General features: G+C 51.6%; 2 protein-coding genes across 4 annotated transcripts in view; one reads left to right on the plus strand and one right to left on the minus strand.

The window, feature by feature from the left end:
- Positions 1-13415, plus strand: part of EIF4E2 (eukaryotic translation initiation factor 4E family member 2) — a 19456-nt gene extending 6041 nt beyond the window's left edge. The window contains exons 4-7 of one of the 3 annotated variants that reach the window (XM_026070876.1): positions 2017-2169; positions 2257-2393; positions 10249-10327; positions 12925-13415. In XM_026070876.1, the coding sequence (XP_025926661.1) occupies positions 2017-2169; positions 2257-2393; positions 10249-10294 (336 nt within the window). In that variant the 3' untranslated portion in view covers positions 10295-10327; positions 12925-13415. The remainder of the gene's footprint in view (positions 1-2016; positions 2170-2256; positions 2394-10248; positions 10328-12924) is intronic. The other 2 variants (XM_026070874.1, XM_026070875.1) reach the window with 2 other exon arrangements.
- A 5134-nt stretch (positions 13416-18549) lies between these two features.
- On the minus strand, positions 18550-23815 carry CHRNG (cholinergic receptor nicotinic gamma subunit). The gene is made up of 12 exons (XM_026070952.1): positions 23773-23815; positions 22760-22899; positions 22445-22489; positions 22113-22222; positions 21846-22001; positions 21465-21562; positions 20441-20644; positions 19998-20112; positions 19617-19731; positions 19089-19296; positions 18833-18966; positions 18550-18714 (listed from the first exon to the last, which is right to left on the minus strand). Exons 1-12 carry the CDS (start codon positions 23813-23815, stop codon positions 18550-18552), a joined length of 1533 nt encoding a protein of 510 aa, XP_025926737.1.
- Between the last annotated feature and the right edge of the window lie 266 nt (positions 23816-24081).

A 24081-nucleotide genomic window follows, 5' to 3' on the forward strand; every position in this document is an offset into this window, starting at 1 on the left:
TTTTTGTATTTGGAGAAGAGGACCTGGGATCTTGGTGCTGGCCTTCTCTTTGCTCCTGGCTTTGTAGGGCTTTCTTTGTTTATGCTCCTTTCTCTTCCAGACTAATCCTACTTACTGTCATCCTTGTAGGTGCGTATATGAGGAGCCATTCCCACACATAAATTCTGTATGTGGCTCTGATCTTTTTCTGGATCCATCTCTGCCTTTTCTGGGTAAAGTCAGAAGCACTAAGCATTATGTTCCCGTGTGATTTACTATGCTGCAGATCATTATTATTCTAGTAAAGGGAAATCAAATGCTTGACTGAACCGAAGCTTGTTTAACCTGAAAGAAAACCAACAATAACCATAAAACACACAATACAGCATCTGCTTCCCAAGTACTGTTTTTTTTTTTCTAGCTTTGAGCCCACTTAAACCACCTTTGAGGTGTTTTGAGCAATAACATTTTCTCTTCTGACTTTTCTATCTCTATCAGTCAGTGTGGAAAGTCTTTGGAGGGGTTAAACCCAACTCCTTGCTTAAAGGCTGAAGTTGAGATGGCTAAATTCTTGAGAGTGGGATGTTCATAACTTGGAAAACGAGGATACTTAATCAGAATACAGTTCGCATCTGTTGGGTATCCGCCACATTCCTAGAACTTGTGTTGATTTGGATTCTTCACCTTGTGTGGCGCTGCTGTCATGCTTCAAGGTTTTGCCTTGAGCTGACACCTTCTCCTTTCAGGATGGGTTTTGGCACATACCTGGAAACCTGGGCTCTGGTGACTGCTGCTGTTATGCTGTCACTTCCGTGTTTGTTTGGTTTGCTTCATTAGGACTTTTCTTGGAGAGCACCCAAATTTTTAATTTTATCTGAGCCCTAACGAAGCTTCAAGGCTAAAATGAAGTCTTTTTTTTCATTAAGATGTAAATACTTGGGCTGTCGGACCTAGAATGTTTAAGGTATATCCCAGATTGGGAGAGGGGATTGCTGATGATTTGGCTAGGGACATCCTGTGTTGTGCAGTGCCCTCTGAATTCTCCTCTGTTCTTTCCTATTTCTGTCCTAGACCTGTTGTCATCTTCCCTTCCTAACTGCCATCTCTTTGACTTGTTCCTACCTCTCTCCCTTTTGATTTGGATGGAATTCATGCCCTTCTTGCCTCGTAAGACTTCCCAGTTACAATGCCGTACAAGGGAATGCCACTATATCCTGCAGATAGGAACTGCTGTTTGATGTGGATGTGTATGCTTTGATGCGGGGTGGTCTGTAGTAGTTTTCAGTTCTTTTTCAGGTGCAACATATGAAATCTCGAGATGACAAATTTAGTGCTTAGCCTAAATTTGTCCCTTCTTCCTTCCCCCCCCCACTTTGGGGGTTGCCTTGGGCCACCACAGTCTGGACCAAACCTTCAGCTGTATGTGTGACAAAACCAGTGGCTCCCAGAAAAAGGACTGATTCTGTGTTTACACTACTTGTGAGCAAAAGAACTTGAATTTGAGTGGATGTTGCTGGAAACGTGGAAGGAAATTCTTTCTGCAATTTGCTTTTAAATAGCACTGCGCAAAGTGTTTCCCTGCTTTCTGTGTTCTGTGATGAGGGATATTTCTGTTTTGCAAGTAGAATCACACGTACAGGGAAGTGACTTCACTTTAGACAGAGGGAGAATCAGTCTCGGGTTTAGGAATAGAGTTTTATGGTTGTTGCCTTCTGGTTTTGTGTGCAGACTGGTAGGCCTAGTGTAGAGTCTTTGCTAGTGGAGTCAAAACACTAGACTTCAAGTTTTCAGTTCATAAAGCTTTCTCTGGAAAGCTGAAAGTCATTGTTTCAAACACTTTGTATTCAAAATAAGTGGTACACCTCCCTCTCTGCTTGTGTGGGGGAGAAGTAGTAATGCTTCAGCTTGAAAATACCTTTGTTCTGTCCCTAGTGCCCCACCCAATCAATATCTGCTCCCATCTGTGGCTCTGCTGTCTTGTGGAAAGCAGAAAAATAGCTAGAAGAAAACAAATCGATTTCTTGCCCCTCTTCCTAGGATGATGCCAACAAAAATGGTGGTAAATGGATTATCCGTCTGCGGAAGGGCTTAGCGTCACGATGCTGGGAGAATCTCATTCTGGCAATGTTGGGAGAACAGTTTATGGTGGGGGAAGAAATCTGTGGGGCAGTCGTCTCTGTCCGGTTCCAGGTAAGCTGTTATGAGGACTGGCATGTACTTCCATTTGGCAGGGCTGCAAAAATGCCATCTGCTTACCCCTTACCTACTATTCTGTAGGAGGATATTATCTCGATATGGAACAAGACAGCCAGCGACCAGGCCACGACAGCCCGGATACGTGACACGTTACGAAGAGTGCTAAACCTACCTCCCAACACCATCATGGAATATAAAACGCACACCGACAGCATCAAGTACGTGTGTTGTAGCAGGGGGAGGGCCTGCTGCTGGTTGCATGCGTGCTTGAGCGATTTAACGCAAATCGCAAGAATTGAGAGAACTGCTCGTGTGCGTTGGGGCTGTTCACTGCAAACAGTAATACGAACAGCAGTAGTTGTTGCCAGTGTGCTTGGAAAGCCAAATATCTGTGTCATTATCAAGCTGTTTTTAGGGACATTTGGTTCTAATAGTAAAGCCTTAATTTCTTGAATGCTATAGTCCTGGGCTTTGTTAGCAATCCACCTGGCCTGTCACTTAGTAGCTGGGCAGCCCAGTGTGGAACTGTAGCTTGATGTATTCAAAGATGAGATTGCAGTGGGGGGACGAGATCATTTAAATGAATAGAGATTCTGCGGAATAAAGTGCGGAAGCTAACAGGGATTTATAGTGCCATTAGACTTATAAATGTTCTTGGGAAAGTGCTGTGTGAATTTACAGTGCTGTACAAATGATTTCTAATCATAATAAATGCCATATATTAAGTCTTCCAGGCCCTGGTGACCGAGGCTCTTTAACAACAGTAGAAGATCGTGGTACGCAGAGAGGACAGCTGTATTTTTAAATAAACCCATTTTAGCTTACCATTCCAAGCTATTCAGGGTGACTTTTATTTCCCACAAAATGACAAAGAATTGCAGATATAGGTATTAGTTATAAGTGAATAACATAAATCCTTTTTATTATTTATTTATTTATTTATTTATTTTGCTAAGTGCATTATAAACCAATACACTGGGTAGGTCATGTTGTTTAGATTAACGCTTGGAAAGGTGTACAATGAAAAAGAAGTGTAACAAATTAATAAGGCATTGATAGACCAGTGAGCTTTCCAATGCAGCCTATAATTAGGGTGCAAGTACCTTTCATGATTTCCTTTCTTTACACTGGCTTGTCCTTTCCCCATGGTCACCCTCTCTTCAGTGCTCTCTCAGACGGTTTGGTGAGCTCAATAATCCTTCTTTTAGCAGAAAAGTAGATTCTAGTTGCTGCCCATTTTCATTGTGGGTCACTCTAGCAATAATACAAAGGGCTTGTTGAAGTGCCTTTAGGTATTCTAATGCTCCATATGGCCTCCTCTTCTGTGTATGTGAGAAAGAGAAGGGAAGGGGAAATTACTGTTATTAAACCAAATCTTCCCCAGGCAGCTTCTGTTTCTACAAGTTCCCACTTTCTTCTGCTGTCGGAATCTCTTACTCATGATTTTGTAGTAGCATTTCTCATGCACTTGTTGCCAGGAGAGGGCACTATTCACTCTGTCCATGTGACATTGCCAAGTGCTCATGCGGATGCACACCCGGCTGTTTTACTTCTTTTCAGCAGTAGCAGACTGAGGACTGTGATGGCGAGGCTTTGTGTGAATAAGGAGAAGTTTCAGTTCTCCTAGGATCTGTAAGAAAAGTTGTGTCGTAAGCCAGCGCTCCAGCTGTGGTGTTGGTTTTGTGTAGCAAGGTTACTGTGGAAATGATGTGGCCTTTCCCATACACACTATCCCCTTCAGACTTCCTAGGACAGAGAATGCTGCTATTACAGTGCTCGTAACTGGTTTTGCTGTGGCTGTGTGAATTGTTGTGTGGTGGTGCATCTGGTCTCCTGGTCTTATTTCCCTGCAATAGTGTAATATGCCATGTTTGTAGCCCTCTCCAGTGTAGCATAAGAACTTCATTTTGTTCTGCTGATGTATGGTACGAGATGAGCTTGTTCAAGAATAACAGGTGTTTGAGGAATCAAGTTTAGTAGCTCAGATTACAGCTGGGAACAATTCTTGAACAGGAGCAGGTTGGCTTGTCTCCCACTTGTTCTTCTGTGAGTTGGAGTGATAGTCAGAAGTTGGTTTGTAGTCAGAAGTTGGTTTGATGGCTTCCTAGTGAAGTAGATCTAAGCAATTAACCTTGAGTCATGCAGGGAATCATGAGAACTCTTTGCCTCCCCCCACTGCCTTGCTTGAGCTGCACCAGTCTGATTTCAGTGCTGTCCAACATTTCCTTCTAATGGCACTGGTGTAAATTCAGAGCAGAACTGCTTGTCAGTGGAGTCTCTGCGTAGTGATGCATGGAACAACGTATTGTGCCTTTCTCTCCTGGTACCAGTGCTAGTATGGAGGAATCACAGGCAGCAAGCAGCAGTGGCTGCAGAGAAGTGACAGTGCCTGCTATGTTGACAGAAGAGAGCAGGACGGCCCCAGCTTTCAGTCTGACTCTGCTTGGCTATGCTTTGTATCATTAGGTTTTTCTCACTAATGAAGAATCTCTTGTGTAACTAGTTTCATCTTCCATAAAGCCTGGCTCCTTTTCCTCACCCATCTATCAAGCCCTGTTGAAATACTGTCCGTCATGAATAAACTCCACTTATGCTGCACATGTACCATGTGATTTATGACTCGGGAGGGTTTTCTAGCCAGCACTTTCTATTCACACTCCGACTGTGTTTTATAAAAGGCTCTAATGGAAGAGCTGTGCTGTAGGCTTTGTCAGTGCTGCCTTTCCAGAGGGCCTGTGGCATTTTTCATTTGTATGGGCTGCATCTCTCCACTAGAGCTCTGCTCATGTGCAGGGTTTGATTGGCATTGATTGTGCTTCAGGGAAGGGAGCACGCTTAGCAAGAAAAGAACAGGCGTTTCTCAAAACCTTGACTTTGGGTAGTGAATTGACCTGGATTAGCTTTTGACACACTGTAAATGAACATTTCTGTAGAAATTACTAGTGTGCCCCTCACTGTGGAACCTGAGCACTGTCGTTCAGGTTTTATACATTCCTTTTGTGATGTTGCATTTCATATTAACTCATTTTTAGACACCATTTTTCATGAGTTGTCAGTGAGGCTGCAGACCCCTTTGTTTCGGAAAGTGGTGGTGCTGCCAAGCTGCATTTGACAAGTATCTGCTGCTTCACAGCTATTCCAAGAAGCTATTCTGCATTCTGTCCTTCCTGCTCTTGGTGGTGGGGCTTGCACATTTAGCTAGATAAGCAGATCTTCCACTGCAATTTTCCTGTCTTCGTCCTTTCTCATGCTTGTGGTATTGACAAGCTGCCCAAATCCCAGTGAGTGGAAGGGTCAGCCTAGTCTGTATTAATTTCCAATCTCTCTAGAAGAGCTAGAGCAATCTCTTGGACTCTGCTTAATTCCAGGAGGTTTATAGGACCTTAGGTGTTACAGTGCTGGGCACCTGCAGAGAATATGTGTGACATTTTGTGGGCTACTCTTTTTTGGTAGCTTGAGGGAAACCTCTTCTCCTTGTTCTCTCAGAGGTCATCCTTTAGACTGTTGTTCTTAAATCTCCTCAGCTCTGAAGCTGGAAATCTAGGGAACTTGTAATAATGCTTCTGTTGCGCTGAGATGCAGTGAAACATTTAATATGTTCTGCTCATCTGTGTTGTTAGTCTTGGAGGTGGCATAGTCCAGTAGTGCTAGTGGGTTAGAGAGTGGCAGTCCTGTGGTTTGGTTTTTAAAAACAAAAACAACAAAAAACCCCCATAGCCTCTTACTTTTGCTGTTGTAAGATGTACACTGTGCTTATTTTGAAAGCAGAGTGTCCCTGGCCCCAGCCCAGTCATGTCTCACTGAAGCCACCAAAACCATTCAGGTATCTGTAGTGGGTGAACTGCAGTTGGGAGAGGGGTTGAAGGAAGTGATTGCTGTAAAGGTTTTTTTTTTTTTTTTTTTTTTTTTTTTTTTGAGCTTTGGGATGTGAAGAACTTGGCTGTCTTGCATAATAACCCTTTGCCCTGCCTGGGGTTACCAGCCTTTCTTTTCTGCTCTGATAACTGTGTGATTGGTGACCATCTCCTGTGTTGAGAGCTCCCATCTGCAGTATCATCCAGGAAGCCTAGGCAAATTCAACAATGTTGCTTCGTATGCCCAGAGAGACCAGACATTCATTGTGTGGCCATACAGCAGGCTTCCACTGAGCTAGCTGGTCTGGAAATATTTTGGTTGCTGTGTGACTTTATGGATCGTCCTGTCAGCTTTAAAGCAGGCTGCTTTTTCTGAAAACAAAGCTTCAGTTATTTGTAAGTGCCTGCTGCAGTGAGAGCTGAGCAGAGTATAAAACTCTCCCTTCCTTTCAGAGTCACCACTGATAACTAATGGGGCAGCTTGAGTAAATGAGAAGAATGGTTGATCTTAATAGGGCTGGCACTGGGTTCATTTCACCACAGGCAGCTGGAGAAAAGGACCTCGGACTATATTTTAGCTAGGAGACAAGCAGATGTCCTCTGGAGGGAATAGGGGTATGCACTGTAAGAAAAGCAAAGGGGGAAGGTTCTTTGGACAAAAAAAAGTGGGGAATGAGATCTTGAATTTCAGGTGAAACAGATGAAAAGAGAAATCCTCACAGAAGTGGTAGGTGTTTGTCAAGAAGATCAGTGTCTGTGAGACAGTAAGCTGGTGGCTGCACGCTTGTGAGAAGTCTCCTTTGTCGTTACATCAGAGTTCAGCTGATTCTGCAACCTGTTGTGTTCCTGTAGCACCAGGTCCCATTTGCTTGCTATTTCCAATAGCATTAAGGAGTGATATTCCTCAAGTCCTCCTGCAGTTGTGTTTGTGTTGTCTTTATCTTTGACTGTACCTTAAATGGTGCAGGCAGGGTTAACCTTTTCTAAAGTTAGATGGTTTGCAAATGGGACCCGTACACACTGTCTGATGCCTGTCAGTAGAATCGCAGGTTGTCTTGGGTCCTGCCGTCTCCAGAGAGCTGCCTTGCTTCACGCTCATTCCATCAAGTCTGAGAGGAGACATAAAAGCTAGAGGAGAGCAGTGAGGTTCCAAATCTGATAGCTGTCCTCTTCCGAGTCTCTGCAATTCTGCCTTAATTCATTTATCACTCCATTCTTCAATTTCAGTAATGTTTCCAGTGGTTGGTGCAAGTCTAAGAGCACTTCCCTAAACCTGGGCTTTGAAACGATGGATTCATTGATTCATTCTCTGTCACCACAGAATGCTTTATTCAAAGTGTCTGTGACTCTGTAAGGCTCCCTTGTCTTGGTGGCCTGTCTCTTACCATAAAAGAAGTGGCTATAACCTGTTTATTTCATGTTTCTTTTCAAGGAGGTCAGTTCAGATGTGTTCATTTCAAAGTCAAGATAGCCTCCCTATTTGCCTTTGCTACAGATGCTGCAGGTATTTGAAAGGATTATTTTAAGCTGAGAGAAAAATATACCAGGTCTTTTAAAGCTGTCTGGTTTTAGGCCTGTCACAAGTTCTTGACTGGCTTTGGACAAATGCTTTCAGCACAGTTACTCTGATAGAGCGTGGGGAGCACCCCGGAAGAGGCTGTGTCGCATTGGACACCATGCCTGCAGAGTGTGGTGGGTGATCGGTGCGCTGAGAGGTTGCACACATGGTGGTGGAAGGGGCAGGCCTTGGTGAGCGTTGTGACAGTAGCGTGTGCTACAATAGCTTTCTATCTCCTTTTTTAGCTGGGGAAGGAGATGGTAGGGAAGCAGGGATGCATAGAAAAGTACTGAAGGGGAACTGCTAGGCTTCAGAGATTGAGGGCGGTGTGGAGAAAACAGCTAGTGCTGCTTGCACAATCCTGACTTTGGAAAGTCCCTTGAAGCAGTGGTGGCTCTTCTTCCTCTTTTTGGTGGAGTCTTAGGTGGTGGCGGCTACTTATGTATTTTCTCCGACTTACCTGGTGGGAGAAAGGGTGCCCTTCCTGGGTCCTGACCCTGGGCAGGGGGGGAGGGAGTGGGAAGTTTCAACAGTTGTGGGTCAGGAATGAGAGCAGAAGAAAAGCTCTGGCTGGCTTTATTTAGCCTGCTAATGTTTCCATTTCCCATCTGTTCAATGGGAATAACCTAAGTGTCGAGGATCAATTCACTGAGTATCTGATCGCCACACAGACAGTATAGCAATAAGGTACTAAAAATGTCTATACATAAAAATAACCTCTTAGACTCTCTGGCACTGTGCCTTTGGCACATCACAGGTCATAAAGATTCTGCCAGCTGAAATTAACTGGCAGCCTCGTTCAGTGCGAAATGGAGTGCAGTCTGCTCTGCTAGCGCAGTTTAGGTACATTAGGACAGACACATCCTGGTGGATTTTTCAGCTGAGTCAGCAGATAGTGGAGTAATTAGTACTATAATATGTATGAGGGTCTTAGCTAAAAAAATTCTTGGCTGGAAGAGCTTTTGCTCTATGCCTGTGAGAAGGACTTGGCAGCTGAAGGACTGTGTGCATGATGTTATTGGGATGTTGGAACACGGAACTCCTTGGTTTGAAAGAGTTAGTAAATGATAATTATGTCGATGAATAATCTGCCTTTGTGTCCCTTCTGTAGACAAAAGTCATAAGCTTGGGGAGGAGTGTGAGAGGGGAAAGAAAAGATGCAGTTAAGGGTGATGGAAATGTGGAAATACAAAGCATGGATGGTTGGAGGGAAGATATGAAGGTAGAGAGACTTTAACTATGCTGGAGGTATGGACAGCTTTCCACCTGGTGTTCAGCAGCTAAGAGGGATTCTTTTAAGAGGGATTTTCTGTCCTGCATTCTAGGTAGGCAATGTCACAAAATCCAAGTTGGGCACCACGATGGCAAGCTTCTTGCTTGTGCCCTCTTTGTTCGGTTCCCAGCAAGAATGTATGTGAGATACAGTCTTTCAGAGTACACGTGATGCAAGCTCTGCTTCTATACCCTCTGTTTATTTGAGCTATAACTTTGCTGGGAAAGAGCGTATGATAACTAAGCTGCTTTTGCACAAGTGCTGAATGGGTGCTTGACTCTGTGAGGCATTGGTAGGAGCCAGGCTGTGGGTCCGTTTGAGGCACAGATGACGACTAATACAGCATGTCCATTTCTGGACTCTCCTGACATGTTGCAGTGGCCAGATGAGGCAGTTCAGAAAACAAGATGTGGGGTAGCTGGCAAGTACCAGCAACAAAATCTGTGGGACAGCCTGGGTTTATGACTGACTTGGGTTCCCTTTAAGCTCTGTCCAGCTCTGCGGGACTTCTGGGGTTCAGTAAATGGCTTGGTGTATGCTGTAAGCACCAGCGCTGTTTTGCTGGGCACAGAGAACTATGAGGTTTTTTCATGTCTCTGATCCCAGAAGATAATAGTCGTGCTCACATTAACCTCAGCATCTTTTCCCTGAGAGGGCTTTCAGTATGCTGCCTTCGTAAAACAGACAGCAATTTTTCAGTCTGCTAGCTTCGTCCGTCAGTAACAGATTCTCCACCAGGGAATGCAACGTTAGGCCTGTCCCTCTAACTTATCTAAAAACATTTTCATTTCAAATAGCTGTAGTGTTTTTATTGTGGTTGTCATTAACAATGCAGGTTTGCAATAGGAAATGAGACTTTCTAATAACAATTGGATTCTGCTGCCTGATCGAAGAATGGCCTGATAACTAAGCTGTGTGGCATGGGGAAAAAAAAGTGCCTTTTGGGGAGATTATTACATATGCGGGTATGTGGTAAAGCATGAGGCCAGTAACTGGCTGAGTTTAACCAGCCAAGGAATGCGATAATCTTCCAGAAATACGTAACATCAGCTGTTTTATTAGCAATAGGAAATAGCTATTCCATTTGTGCCTGGGAAGGTCATACCTGTCTCTGGGTATTAATGTGGCTATATCACCAGCAGCCAGTGGGAACGCTTCATGTCTGCGCAGAACTTTAAAGCTGCCTTGTGCTGTCAGATGTTTGGCTGGGTTTTAAGGATGCTTCTATCCACTAGGGCTATCAGAGAATATTGCCTTGCTCTCTGAAGACAAGTGCCTTTCAAACGCCATTGAATGTTTCTACTCTCGTTAAAAGTTAAGAAGCCTTTGATCTGAAGTGCTGTTTTTTGTGTTTTTTTTTTCTTTTTTTTTTCCCTCTGGCTTGCCAGGGCCTGGGAGGAGTTTCATGGCCTGGTGAACAGCAGTGGCCGCTGATCGAACGCTCCCCTTCCCTCTGTCACACCCAGGGTAGGGCCTCATCTTTCTTCCTATGTGACTTCATGGCATACCTCTCAGCTTCCGACCCTCTTCCTCTGGGCTGGCACATCCTCCTCTTGCCTTGTGGGCCTGGTGGGGGGCCCATTCTGTTGCTGGCTCTTTCCCAAAGGTCAAAATGATTCTTTGGACCAAAGACACCAACATTCACAGTGGTGTCCATTCACTCAGCATTTTTTTGTACGATGCTGTGTGCTGTTTTGATAATGTGTCCTCCTTCTTGAAAGGCAGTTGTGTCCCAGACCTGGTCCCAGGAGGCTGAGAGGTATGTCTTCAGCTTGGGTCTGTTGCCTAGGGTTAATTGTTAGCCGATATGGAGTGGTAAATGATTGTTAAGCACATCCACGTGATGGACACAGAGAGGTGCCGAGAGCTTGGCATACGTGCCTTTGCTCTTGACAGTGGGCTGGGGCAGAATAAATTAGTCTGTCAATAAAAGCTTGTTCAGGAAGGGCACACAGTAGCTACTGTATTTAAAAATAATAATGCTGTGGCTAACGAGATGAAACCACCCGCTACTTCTGTTAACGGCAACCAACCACATACAGAGAAAATAGCTGAGGTGAACCCAGTGCTATTGTAAGCCTTGCTGCCTAGATTGTTTTTTCACCTCTAATACCCACTTGCCTGATGGCAGGCCCCTTCCTTAAAGAGGGCTAGCTCAAGGCCTAGTGATGAGAATTGTGTTTTGGTCGTAGTTGAGTGGGACTGCTCCGTTGCTGAGTACCAGAGCACTGGAGTGAGGATTACATTGCCCGGTTCCCACCCCACGGTGGTATGTAGCTGCTCCAACACAGCTGAGCTCTGAGGGGCCGCTGGGAATCAAGTGCTCCCAAAACCTCCATCCACAGCTTTGGGCAAGCAATGCTCCTATTAACTTGCTCTGAAGTCATGGGTGAAAATAACATCCGTCTTTCCTCATGGATTGGCTTTTTGTGAGGATTAATGGTTACAAAATATTACACAGGCAGCTAGTAGTGTTTTTATTGTTAGATGACATTCAAGCGACCTTCCAGAAGAGAAAGCCAACTCACTTCATGAAATACCAGTCTTAGAAGGAAGTAAATGTGCCAAGTTTATTGGTAAACAGTGACAGGGTTCATCTAGCTTTCAACTGTATTGGGTTACCTGTGCTAACCAGGGAGAGTAGTGATGAGCAGAGGGGGCTGGAGCACCCTGATAAAGGCAAAAGAAGGGGAAATGCTGGAATCTGTTCAAGATAGAGGTAACCAGAGCATGCTGTCCTTCCGAGGTAGATGGCACAGGTGAAAGCACAGCATGGGATGAGAAACTGAACCACTGTTGCAGATTAACTGAAATCCAGTTAATGAATCCTGAATCATGTTCCCAAATTGCAGTACAGCCTACTTTGCTCACAAGTACAAAGGTGATCCCCAGTCTTCTGCAGATGACCTCCAGCATGGTTTTTGCTGTCAAATAATAGCAGAGTAACTTATTTAACTCCCTAAAGTGTTTTTGACTTCTTTCTGCTCCTCCAACTCTCCAACCTGCCTCCTGGAGATGTTCCAGCATGCACTGTGCTGTGATGTTGCAGCTACCACATGGCTCTTAGTGGCAGGGTCAAGGGTTTAAGCCGGATTTTTGCAGTTCTACAATCTGTTTTGGTTCCAAAGGTATGAGCTGCCTTCGCTCTCCAGCAAAACTCTGCCGATTTGGTTTGATGTGTGCTGGGGCATCCCTGGGTGATTGATTTACTGCCCTGTCCCCGTTAGGGGATGGGATGCATAGTCAGGCAGCTGCCAAAGCCATCCTCTCAAAATAATTGTGATCTCGCTCTAATTCCATTTTGGGTTAAAAAGAGAAATAAGAAAACTTTTTATTAATGTGTAAATATGCTTTGCCTATTGCTGCTGCTCACAGGCTAGCAGTAAGCACCAACACAGAGGTTTCTGTAACCTGCCCCATCTTCAATCACTGCTGTCTGTTGCAAGACTAGAAATGAAGGTTGTGGACCAGCAGTCCTTTCTGTGTCAGTAACCCTTGTGACTCACATGGCAGTACTTATGTGAGTAAAAGCTGCTGGAAAATCTCTTCTATTTAAACTTGGGGAAAATGTCCTTCTCTGATTAAATGTTCTTTTAAGGTAGGAGAAACCAGATGCCTAAACTTGTTAACAGCATGACAAAAGGAGCCTAGATAAGAGGGACAAGAGGCAGGAGAGGTTGCACTGCCAGTATATTTGTGCTCCAAGCAGAGTCCCTGAGGATGACTCTTTGGGAAGAAAGAGGCCTTGTGAGTTGTTTCAGATACCTCAAGGAGGTTTATCAGTGCCTATCATATCCTTTACTCACAGGGAATATCACTTTTTGCTTCCTGATGGATGGGGATGAACCAGGATCTCCTTGTGTTCCAAGTGTTCTGGAATAGCAGGTTGGCTTAAGTGGAAAGTCTCCAGACAGAAAGTAGATCTGCTCAGGAGGTTTAACTAACATTGATTTGGGTGACAGCACTAGGTTGGCAACACTTGTTAGCTGTGCTGGGTGGAATGGGGGGCACTGTGATCTGAAGGAAAGCGCATCTTTAACCCTTCTCTTCCCTCTGTTTTCCAGGGATAATTCAAGCTTTCGAAATACAAAAATCACATTGTGAGAACAAGAGTTGGCACTAAGCTCCTCTCTACGTGTTGAAAGCACTGAGAGGTCTCCACCAGTGCCCTCCGACCTCTGAAGGGACTCATGGGCCACTCTCTTGCGCTCCTCCTTGGAGGAAGGATCCATCCGACGCCCTCCAGCAGCGGTGATAATAGAGGCTGATCTTGTCATACACAAACTTTTTTTTAGCAGTGGGGCGGGAGGCCAACCTTTCAATTAGCAGCGTGCCCTTGGGGCCGCATCTTGCAGCACTTTCCTCTCTTTCTCTACATGGCATGCAGGATCTCTGGGATTCTGCCTTGACGTCAGAGCCTTTTGCTGAGGGATACCAGTATTAAAAATCTCTCTGCAGCTGGGAGGAGCTTCCCAGTTGAGAGTCAGCCCCATGGTTTGCAAATGCACCCCTTTCAGCTCTGCCAATAAATTATTGGGTCTCTTTGTTTCTTTCAGTCTCTCTTTTTTTGCTTTGTCTGAAAATCAGTGCGATGGTATTTCTCTAGTCTGTGGTAAGGCTTCATTCTGCTTCTGCTAGTTCCATGAGGCATCTTCCCCTGAGCTGCCACCTACATGGCCCCTCTCTGAAGCAGCAAAGCACCCCAAGGGCCCGTATTGACCTAACTCTGCAGTGTTTGTGGAATTATGTGGGCACAAGAGTGACGGATACACCACCTTGCTTAAAAAGGAGGTACTTCCTTTGTTCCTGCCCCTTATTTATGCTCTGTGGTTAATAGGGCTGTGTACCCAGCCCTCCTTGCTGGGGAGAGGGGTGCAAGCTGCTTTTAAGCTAGGACAAGGAGGTGTTTGGTGTCACTTAATTGCCTTGACTTCTGTTTTCGCGATAGAGAACCAACAGCTCTGCCTGGTGTTGGGTCCACGGAAAGGCTGAATGCAGGGCCATGAGTGCTTGTGTGGGTGGGCTGAGTTGTGGTGCACTGTCCTGAGGTTTGCAAGTCCTCAACCATCTGGAAAACTGGCTGCCCCAGTGGCTGTAGCAGAAGAGGGTGATGGCCCGGGCTTTGTCACTTACAGCTGCATGAAAGCTATGATGAGGATGAGAAGGGGGACAGCAAGTGACCCCCTGTCTCCTGTCCTCCAGGGCAAGGCTAGATTGATGGGTTGTTGCCTGGAAAGCCAGCATGTCTGCAATTGAGATGCCACGGAAACAATAGGAGCTAATTATTCCTCTGATTGTGTTCAGCTACAACGCTAATTGTACTCATTAACAGCTCTAGCCTTTTCCCCTCTTCCGTGGGGAAATGTACAATTGCTTTTCATTTTTAAAAGAGCCTTTGCACTGGGTGGGAGGGGGCACCTGCAGTGAGAGCTGGGGCACAACTCCTGCCCTATGTATTCTGCACAGTCCCCTGGGCAAAGGGCTGCTTGGGCCAATTTGGTAGCAACCGCAGAACTGGCAGCCTGTGTCTGGGACAATTACCAGCCTTGGGGACCAGGGGACTTTCAGCCTCATGACTCTGATTGCAAATTCCCCACATTATTGGAGTCTAGACTGAAAGCAACCAGGGCAGTCTAAAATATTCACAGCCCTCTGATGGGCTCGTTTTCCCTTGTCCCATTGAGGATGTCAGTCCTAGGGCGTCTCTAGAAATGTTCAGCACGATGAGTGATTACTATCTGCTCCCCATGGTCAGGCAGTTCGTGCCTGCTGGCGGGTGGCTAGGCAGGGTGGCAGGGCACAGCTTCTCTGGCTGTAGCGTCCCTCTTCATGTTTCTTGAGACCTCACAGTCCCATTCCTCTCCTTGCCACTTGTATGCCACCAGCTTTCAACCAAATGCTCTATTACAGGCACAGTTTGTTTTTTCCTGCTGCGATCAGGTACTACTATGGCTGCTACTTAAAATTCCTTTTAAATACAGCTCTCCCCTGCTGCTCTCTGATATTTGTTAGGGGGATTTAGTTGTAATTACATTTTGGCAATCTAAGCAAAAATAGCTTGCAAGGCAAGGCTGAAATACTAGCTGCAGGCTCCTTTTATCCATAGTGCGTTTAGCTTCTTGTAGATGACATCACTTAGGACTTTAGTCCTGTTGTTGTGCCCAGCTGTGCGTCGTGTCCACCTCTGCTATTTCATGTTCTCGCCCACTTCTCCCCTCTGACGCCCAGCATCTAAGCTGGTGCTGATGAGCGCAGGCTTGCTATTAAATCTGAAAATGCTGTGGTCCTGCTGTGTTCACCTTTAAATACTCCTTGCAAGTGAGCTGTGAAAGAGCCCTTCCATGGGGGACTGTTCCTCTCCTCCTCCTGCTGCTGTGGTTGGGATTCAGAGCACTCAGCACTGCTTCCTCTTGTTCTGTTTGAGAGGAGCGAGCTGGCTGGATTATGAAGCTTGTCCTCTTTAATGCTACGACTTTTCTTGAGGTCAGAAGAAAAATGGTGTTTGGCCAGTGCAAAGCACCAGGTTTAGTACCTTCCTTGGGTTGGAGAGGGATGGAGCAAGACTGGTTTTTGAGTAGGGCTTTTGGGTGGTGGTTTACTGTGTCCTGCTAATAAGAGTGGTGAAAAGATGGCTGTGGGCTGGTCTGGGAGGGGAGAGGGCCTCTGTCATGCCCTAGAAAAAAGTTTCAGTTCCTTTTCATTCAGGAAGCAAGCCTGGATCCACTGGAGCCCCAAATCTGCTGTGAGCCGTGACTTGCCCTGCTCCCCCTCTCCTGAAGGCTTTGCCTGCCCTTAAACTTGCTCAAATCCCTGCCTAGCAGCCTCAGGGGAAACCAGCAGAGCTTTAAACCCCTTTGGGCTCTACAGTCCAGCCCTAAGGCACTTCTTTCCCCAGGGGATCCTGAGTGGGTCAGGCTAGTGAGTCCAGGGTGCCTGTGGCTACTGCTGACCAAACTCGGGCTGCTGATGGCTAGGCTGGGCTTGGCCAGGGGGTTCGTGGAGTGATGGTCGTGGTGCTGTGGGTGTCTCTGAGCTGGCAGGAGATCTGCAACCCGGCCCAGGCAGACAGAGGAGTCCCCAGTTTTGGGAGGGGAGCAGGGGGGGATGATTGTAGGGGCTGTTGTACCCTCTTAGCACTCCTCAATGTGATGTAGGTACACAGGGACTTATGCCAGGATGGGGTGGGCTTTTCTTCTCTCACTGCAGCTCACCCTGCCTCTCTCCAGTACCCTTCCAGCTCCGAATGGGGTGACCTGCAAGGCGGTCCCCTCTCCCTGGTTCCTGTAGGATGCATCTATTATCCAAGGCCCATGGTATCCTGGCCAAAGCTTTTGTTGCCTTGTCTGTGGTGCGATGATAAATCCTGAGGTCTTTGGAGGGCAGGTAAAATCACTTGGAGGTGGTGCACATGGTTTCTTGGCATGCCCACAAACTGGGGCTCCTGGTGGGCTGGAAGAGCTTACCCCTTTCCAGTCGTGTGGTACGGATGTGCTAGCGACTTTGCTCGTCTGCAAGAAGAACTTCTATGGAGGGAGAAGTGGGGGGCAGTCTCTGGCCCTGTTTAGAGCCACCTTCCCCTGATAGCCAGCGGGGTGCAGGGGAGCCAGGAATCAATGGGAAAGGGCTCGGCAAAGACAGCTTGGAGCTGACCGATTCTGCATCTAGTGCCCTTTCTGGGGAGGGACAAACCAGGGGCTGTGAACATGCCCTGTGCTACCCACTGCCTATGTGCACATGAGCAGCTGGGGCGTTTCCAGCACCTTCCTGGCACCCAGCCCCCTCCTGATGGGCACCCTGGGCCCGTGGCCCCGGGATTGCAGTGTGGTGGGAGGTAGCCTAACTTCTGACTGGAGGGGGAACCTGCTTTCCTGGGCTTGGGGTTGTGGGCAGGGATACCAGGCTATGCCACCCATATGGAAGGCATGGGAGCTGCTCCCTCCATCCCTGAGGAACTCATGGTCCATGTTGCTGTCCTCACAGAAACCTGGTCACCTCTTCCAGATCCTGGGGCTGCCTGTGTGGGATGTGACCTGGGCCAGAGGCAGGGCACTGCCTTTGTCAAGGTACTGGGTGCTTGGCCGGCTCCTCTGTACACTCATGCCTGGGTAGGTGGGCACCATCCCTGCCCTCTGTGAGGCACCAACCTAGACCAGCAGTGGCTGGTGGCCCAGGAGCCCTGGATCCACATGGTCTCTGCACTGTGGGCATCATGTACCTTGCAGAGAGCAAAGAGCTGGCTGGCATGGCCAGAGGCATGGCTCCTGGCTGCAGCCAGGCTACAAGCATCTGAGAGGGGATGGCTTGGCTGCTGTTTGCCTCCCTCCTCCATCCGTGCCTGCGGTGCCTCAGCTCTGGCAGACAGTGCTCAGGAGCTGGTTGTTGGCAGTGAAGATGCTCATCTTCTCCCAGCAGCAGCTGAGGCGCTGAGATGGTAGGGCCAATGGAGATGCAGCATGTCCCAGAGCTGGATGCAGGCAGCGTGAGCTGGACCACAGAGGTGCAGATACAGGCAGCTGGCCTCCACTGTGGGGTGAGCAAGGAGGGGGACTGCTGTGCTGGGACCCTCACTCTGGCGCGGGCTACGTCCCAGGCACATGGCCAAGGCAGGAGCGACTTGACCCCTCCATGGCTCCATCCCCCAGTCCAAGGGGGCATGTTCAGGGGGTGGAGAGCTGCGATGCCCAGTTACCTTCAGCAGCAACCACCAGCGTCTCACCCCACAGTGTAGGTTCTTGGGGGTCCCATGTCAGCTCTGCAGAGATCAGAGTGCCAGGCAAGCCCTGTACTGCCCACCACCCCGGCAGTGCCAGCCAAGACTGCTGCAGGTCGCAGTGGGGGCTGTTTGCAGCCTTCCCCCTGCCAGGTAGCAAGAACCACTTGGTGCCCAGCAAACCCTGGACCAGGCCTGTGGGCTACTGGCAACCCCCTTTCCCACCCCCAGTGCCACCCCCTGCAAAATGAGGCAATCTCCCTGCATCACTCAGCTCTGGCAGTGATGTGCACCTGGGCAGTGCTCGCCTGGAGCATGAGGTGCAGGTGACATCATCGGGAACCAGCCGAGGGATGTGGTCCCTCCCTTGCCCCCCTCCCGCCTGGGCAATAAAGCGCCGTGGCTGCAGTCACCCGGTTCGGCAGCCCCTCAGCTGCCCTGCCCTGCCCACGGAGCCCCGCTGACCTCCCGCATCTCCCCCACCAGGCAGGACAATGCTGAGGGGTGCTGGGCCCAGAGGTCATTGAGGGGCACGGGGGGACGCAGCATTGCTGAGGGGAAAGTACCTGGGTGGCAGGTGCACATGATGCCCATCCTCAGCCGTGTGCCAGCCCTCGGTGCGTGCAGGGGACACAAGCCGGCTGCCCAAGAGGGATGACCCAAGCAGGGCTGATCGGTGGGCATGCAGCAAAGACACCACAGAGAGCACACACCACCGCGAGAGCACCATGGGGTTTACTTCCACGCTCAACACAAGCACGGCCATCCCACACTCAGCCCCTCTGCACCACCACTGCTGCTGGGAGCCCTGCAACCCCCAGCTCCTCCCAGCACTGTGTGTGGCACCAGGAGCTGCTGTGTCTGCAGAGATCTCAGCTGGGCAGGCTGGTCTGGAGGTGCCCAGCCCCTGGCGTCGGTTGTGGGCTCTTCCTCGGACAGTCCCTGCAGCGGGAGGGCTGGTGGGCACATGTGGGCATCACTACGGCAGGTACTTCTTGGGATCACCAGGGAAGGGCAGGGCAGGCGCCTGGTTGAAGCGAGCCATGAGGAAGATGCCAATGGTGCCACACACGAAGAGGGAGGCCATGATGAAGAAGCAGACGCGGTCGATCACCCGCCCCACCAGGATCCACTCTTCGTTCTCCTGCAGGCAGCACGGGGAGTGGTGAGGGGCTGCCAGGGGTGTCCCCCACATGGCACCATGGTGCTGTCCCTGGGTGCCCTCCCGCGTGCCCTCCCAAGCCGCCCTGGCCCCAACTCACACTGCTGAAATCGTTCTGCTCCCGGGTGGCGCTGGCGATGTGGTTGCAGGCGTCCACGCAGGCGCGGATCTCAGGGCCTGCCTCCTCCAGGCTGTGGCAGAGATCTTGGGCAGAGCCGCTCTCCAGGCCACGTCCTACGGGCAGGAGAGACAGCCCGGCGGTTGCCAGCAGGCGCCCGGGCAGCTTGGAGCATTGCCTGACCTGGCAGGGAGATGCCGGCCTGGCAGGGAGATGCCAGCCCACCCAGGGCACTCACCAATCTTTTCCAGCACGGTTTTCATCAGCCCATCCCTCTCCTTCTGCTTTTCGAAGAGCAGCTCGGTGCGGGCTTTCCAGAGCATGTACTCGTCGGCTTTCACCATGAGCCCCAGGGAGCTGCGCCTGCGGGCGGCCTGCGGCGGCCCCGCTGCCTCCTCGCGCCGCATGTGCATGCCCAGGTAGCGGGGCAGGTGGTGCAGGCACACCTGGGCACAGCGTCACCCACGGGGCCAGCGGGCAGGGACCTCACTCCCCTCCACTTCCCAGGTCACCCAGCGGGTGCAATCAGGTCCCCCCGCATCGCCCAGGGCATCCCCATGTGCAAGTGGGATGCCGGGCAATGCGTCCTTGGTAATGGCCTGGTGACTCAGTGTGGTCCCTTGGGGACATCTAGGGCCCCTCTTTGTGATGGGACTTGCGCTCAGATTAAGGCATGCCACCACCCTGCTCCACGAGGGGCACCACCCTCTGTCCTCAGATACCCCCCATGCCCCATGAATAAGGGGGCTGGGGTAGAGGCAGGTACCTGGCGCACTCTCTGGGACATGGAGTGAGTGTTGGGCGTTCTCAGCGAGACGTTGAGGACAATGACGGCATTCACCACGATCACCACAGTCACCACCATGAGGAAGGTCAGGTACCTGGGAATGGGGCGTGGGGTCACACCAGCCATGGGGCTGTTGGGGCCGCAAGCTGTGGGCACGCACACCTGGTGTGGTGCCCCCCTGAGGTGGAAATTCAGAGCCCGACCAATAGTGGGATATGGGCATTTGGTAGCCTTGTGCCAGCCCTATGTGTGGAGGGATGGGACATGGCTGCCTGTGTCCCCTGCTCTGCTCCCCCTTGCTCGGGGGTCTGGCAGGGCCAGGACCCCATCCCTGGGCAGGGGCTGGTGGCCATCACTTACTTCCCAATGAGGGGCACAGCCTGGGATGTCTCAGGCACCTTCTGGGCAATGAGGAAGAGGAAGACGGTCTGGGCCAAGAGGACGTTGATGGAGACGGTGCATTTCTGTCCCCCCGCTGTCGAGGAGGGGCAAAGGCAGAAGTTGGCCCAGGGCAGTGGTGGAGACATGGCCTTCCTTTGGCAAGGGGCCTGCCCCGACCCCAGCCCCAAAGCTGAACCAGCCAAATTCTGATACAGGAGTTTAACCCTGGGGTGCCCAGAAATTTATTCCCTCCACCCAAATATGCAGGATGAGAGGGGCACCTGCATGCCCAGCCACACGAGCAGCGGGAGCGAGATGGCACAGGTGATCCCCAAACATGAGGGGATGGACAACCTTTCCTCACCCAGTGCTGCCTCCCTTGCCCACACGGTGCCCGCTGTGGGCACGGCACCAGCGCATACCTTTGGCAGGCAGAAAGTAGACCAGCACGGCCATGGAGGAGATGAGGACGCAGGGCACGATGATGTTGATGATGTAGAAGAGCGGCTTGCGTTGGATGATGAGATAGAAGACAACCTGCTGGTACTGGATGTCGTCCGGGGTGAAGCGCCCTGCGTTGATGATCTTCCGAGCGGGACGGTGCTTTATGGCCCATTCGCCGTTCTCTGCCACGCAGCAGTGCCGCGTGAGTCCCTGCACCCCGCTGGGGGCTGCTGGCCCCTGTCCCAGCGTGGGGAGGAGGGCAAGCCTGGTGCTTGATATGGGCACCACGTTGGGCATGGATCAGGGCCAGCTTGGGGAACAGGGCTAGAGCCATTTCGGGGAGGCAGAGGAGGGAGATGAGCACTGAGGAGTGGGCCAGGGTGCCAGGGCAAAATATCCTTGAAAGCTATAAGAAGGGACAGCTGGGCACATTGGGCACCGCAGGGTCGGGGGCTCCCAGGGCAAGCTGCCTGTGGAGCTGGGAGTCCCCCCAGCGCCCCGCTGCTGGGGAGCCGTGGGGGGAAGCCGAGCGTGACACTTGATTACGGCTCGTTGTTTTCCCCCCGCCATCGGCGGGAGCGATAGATTTTTCCCAATCAAGATCGCAGCTCGGGCCAGTAATGAAAAAATAAATCTCGCTGCCCGAAAAGCATTTTGTTCCTTCAATATGCAATTAAAATGTGATGGAAAACGTCATCGTTTGGCCGTGACAGCTACGTTCCCAGCATCAATCAAGCTCCCAGGAGCAGCGCTCTCTGGGAGAGATTGCCAGGCGGCGAGAGCCCCGAGACAGGGGGGTTAGCAAAACAAATCTCACCCGTGCTCCCGCTTTGACTAATAACTTAAGTGCCCGTGTAATGGCAAGAGCTGCTAATAGCTCCCTGCAGCCCTGCTTTTGGCAGCCACCAACCTCGTCCCAGGCCTGCTCCATGCCTGCCACGCTGGGATGCTCTTCCTCGTGCTGCGGGGGTGGCCTGATCTGGCACCCGGCAGCGGCATTACCTGTGAAAGCCTCAGGGTCAATGGCGATCCACTCCACGGTCTGGCCGTCCTCCTCCGTCAGCAGCAGGTTGATTTCGTTGGCGCTGTAGGTCTGGGACCTGGGGAGGGGTGAGGGGTGGCCGAGGTTGGCGCCGGCAGGGTATGCACCATGCCGCCCCGGGAAAGGGTGCCAGCAGGGGGCCGGAGCCCACCCATGGCCCCGGCACTTGGACGCCTGGCTCCGCCGCGGTGCCCCATGCAGCCGATGGACCATGGGGTGCTGGGGACTTGTCGGTGGTGCTCGCCCACCCCTGGGGCTCATTGCAGGATTCAGAGGGGGTCCATGCTGTCCTTCTCCCCCCGTCCCAGAAAGATCCGCTGCGGCGCGCGCCCCACGCTCACTGGAAGACCAGGGTGCAGTTCTGCCAGTCGAAGGGGAAGTAGGTGACGTGGATGGCGCAGGAGCTGCGGTAGATGGCCGGGGGCAGCCAGTAGATGCAGCCATCGGGGGACACCAGCACGTTGGTGTAGAGGGTGATTTCAAATGTCCCATCGATGCTGGGCAGAAAGGATAGGATCAGCCCCAAACCATGCCCCCCACAGCCCACCAGCTCCAGCATGGGGAAATGCCCCCCGGCGCCTGCTGCAGCGAGCCCTGCCCGGCCTCACTTGTTCTCCAGGACGACGTCGGGCAGCCAGACCATGGTGGAGGGCACCCGCAGCAGCTCGATGTCGTCATAACTCTTGGGGTCCCACCGCAGGCGGTAATCACACCATTGCTGGGGCAAGGGGAGCAGAGGGGGGGGTCATGGTGCCCCCCTTGGCCTCGCTCACTCACCCCGGGCCAGGGGCACTCATGAGCTTCCCGGCCCGTGCTGGCCCCCGCAGCCGGGGGCACCCATGAAAGGGGTTTCAGTGCCAGCCCCCTATGGGGTGCCACCCTGAGGGGCAAAGGTGGCATGGGGCTCCTGCCTGGGGATGGGCACCGCCTCAGGCCTCACCATCTCGATCCAGACGTTGGTGGTGAGGGTCTCCTCCCGCTCATTCTGGGAAGGAAAAGGGGAGACAGCAGCATTAGCACCCTGCCCACCTCTGCCCCACGGTCACCCACTGCCCCCTGGCATGGGGGCAAGGGCAAAACCTCTCCCACGCAGTGCCTGGATGCTGGGACTCCCCTGCAGCATCACCCCAGCACCCCGGTGGTGCGGGATGGGGGCATGGTGGCCCTGGGCACCTGCCTTGGGTGGCCCTGCTCTCATATGGGGTGGCCCGTGCAGGCAAGCAAGAGGCAGGGGCTGACACGGGGGGTATCTCACCAGGGAGATGAGGTTGGTGAGGGTGAGCTTGAGGGTGACGTTGATGAGCTGGTCCCCACGCAGTGCCGGGCGCAGGTGGCGGTTGTAGTTGGCCATGAGGTCCTGGAGCAGCTTCTCCTCCTGGTTCCTGCAGCTCACACCTGGGGAGGGCACACACTGTGGAGCACCCTGGGGTGGGGCTGCAGGGGCACTTGCAGGGCTACCCGGGGTCTGCTGCCCCCGGGAGCCATCGGCATGGCTGGGGGGTGTCATGGTGTGTGTGTGTGTGTGTGTGTGTGTGTCTAGGAGCATTGGTGTGTTCATGCCTGAGTGTGCATCTGTCTACGAGTGTGTATGTGCTAGTGGGTGTGTGCAAGCAGATTTAAGTATGTCTGGGCGTATCTGAGCGTCTTGTGGATGCACAGGCGTGCATTTGTGTAAGAGTGTATGTACGTGTGTGTGTATTTGTGTAAGCATGTGTGCGCGTGAGTGTTGGGGTGTGGGGTGGATCTAGTGGGTTTGTGTGTGTGCGTGCAGTAGTGGGGGGCTGTGCCTGAGTGCGTGCGAGCGTGTGTATGTATCTGAGTGTGTTAGTGAGCCCTTATCTCCAGGCACGTGTGTTTGTGCAGGGCTGTGTCCGAGTGTATGTGCGTGTGTCCGTGTGTTGCTCTACGTGTGCATAGGTGCCCAAGCGTGCCTGACAGCATGCATCAGCGTCCTGGTGTGCACGCGTGTGCGGGAGCGTCTGTGCATGTGCAGCGTACGAGCACAGCGCCGGTGTGCTGCACACCCGTGGGCGCGGGAGCCTGTGCCTCGGAGGTGCTGTGCACCCGTGTACGACCCCACACACCCCAGGGACCATGCCGGGGCAGGACACGGGGCCGCGGGCTGTTGGCACAGGGACCCCCCCCAGGGTGGCGGTGCACGGCGCTGTACGCCCCGGGTGACAACCCCCCAAGGACTGCTGGGGCCGAGGGAAGGGGGGATGGCTGGACACCCCCTCCGGGCCTCCCCCCAGGGTGGGCACCCCTTACCTGCCAGGGCGCAGAGGGTGAGGAGGAGACGGGGGCAGCGCATGGCGGGGGCTGCGGCGCAGCAGGGCCTCGGCTCCGCTCGGCGCCCGCGCAGAGCTATTCTGGGCCTGGCGCCCGGGCGGCCCGGGCAGCCCAGCTGTCCTCACCGCCGTCAGCTGTTCCCGAAAACAATGTGGACCGGGGCAGGACAGGCAGAGGCCGGGGCCCCCCCGCTGACCGGGCGATGCCGGTTTGCTGGAAAGCGCCTGGTGACCCTTTGGGCCCGGGGGTGGTGGAAGCAGGCGCCTTGGGTGGTTCTGCTGCAGGACC

The sequence above is a fragment of the Apteryx rowi genome, unplaced genomic scaffold (assembly GCF_003343035.1).
Source record: "Apteryx rowi isolate R43461 unplaced genomic scaffold, aptRow1 scaffold_32, whole genome shotgun sequence".
In the NCBI taxonomy this organism is placed as follows: domain Eukaryota; kingdom Metazoa; phylum Chordata; class Aves; order Apterygiformes; family Apterygidae; genus Apteryx; species Apteryx rowi.

Excerpts from the sequence above, each read along its gene's own strand:
- CHRNG (XM_026070952.1), bottom strand. The coding sequence starts at position 23,815 with ATGCGCTGCCCCCGTCTCCTCCTCACCCTCTGCGCCCTGGCAG. Across the intron at positions 22,490-22,759 it reads TCACCAACCTCATCTCCCTG|AATGAGCGGGAGGAGACCCT; the intron begins GTGAGATACCCC and ends TTTCCTTCCCAG. Across the intron at positions 20,113-20,440 it reads CTACTTTCTGCCTGCCAAAG|CGGGGGGACAGAAATGCACC; the intron begins GTATGCGCTGGT and ends CCTCCTCGACAG.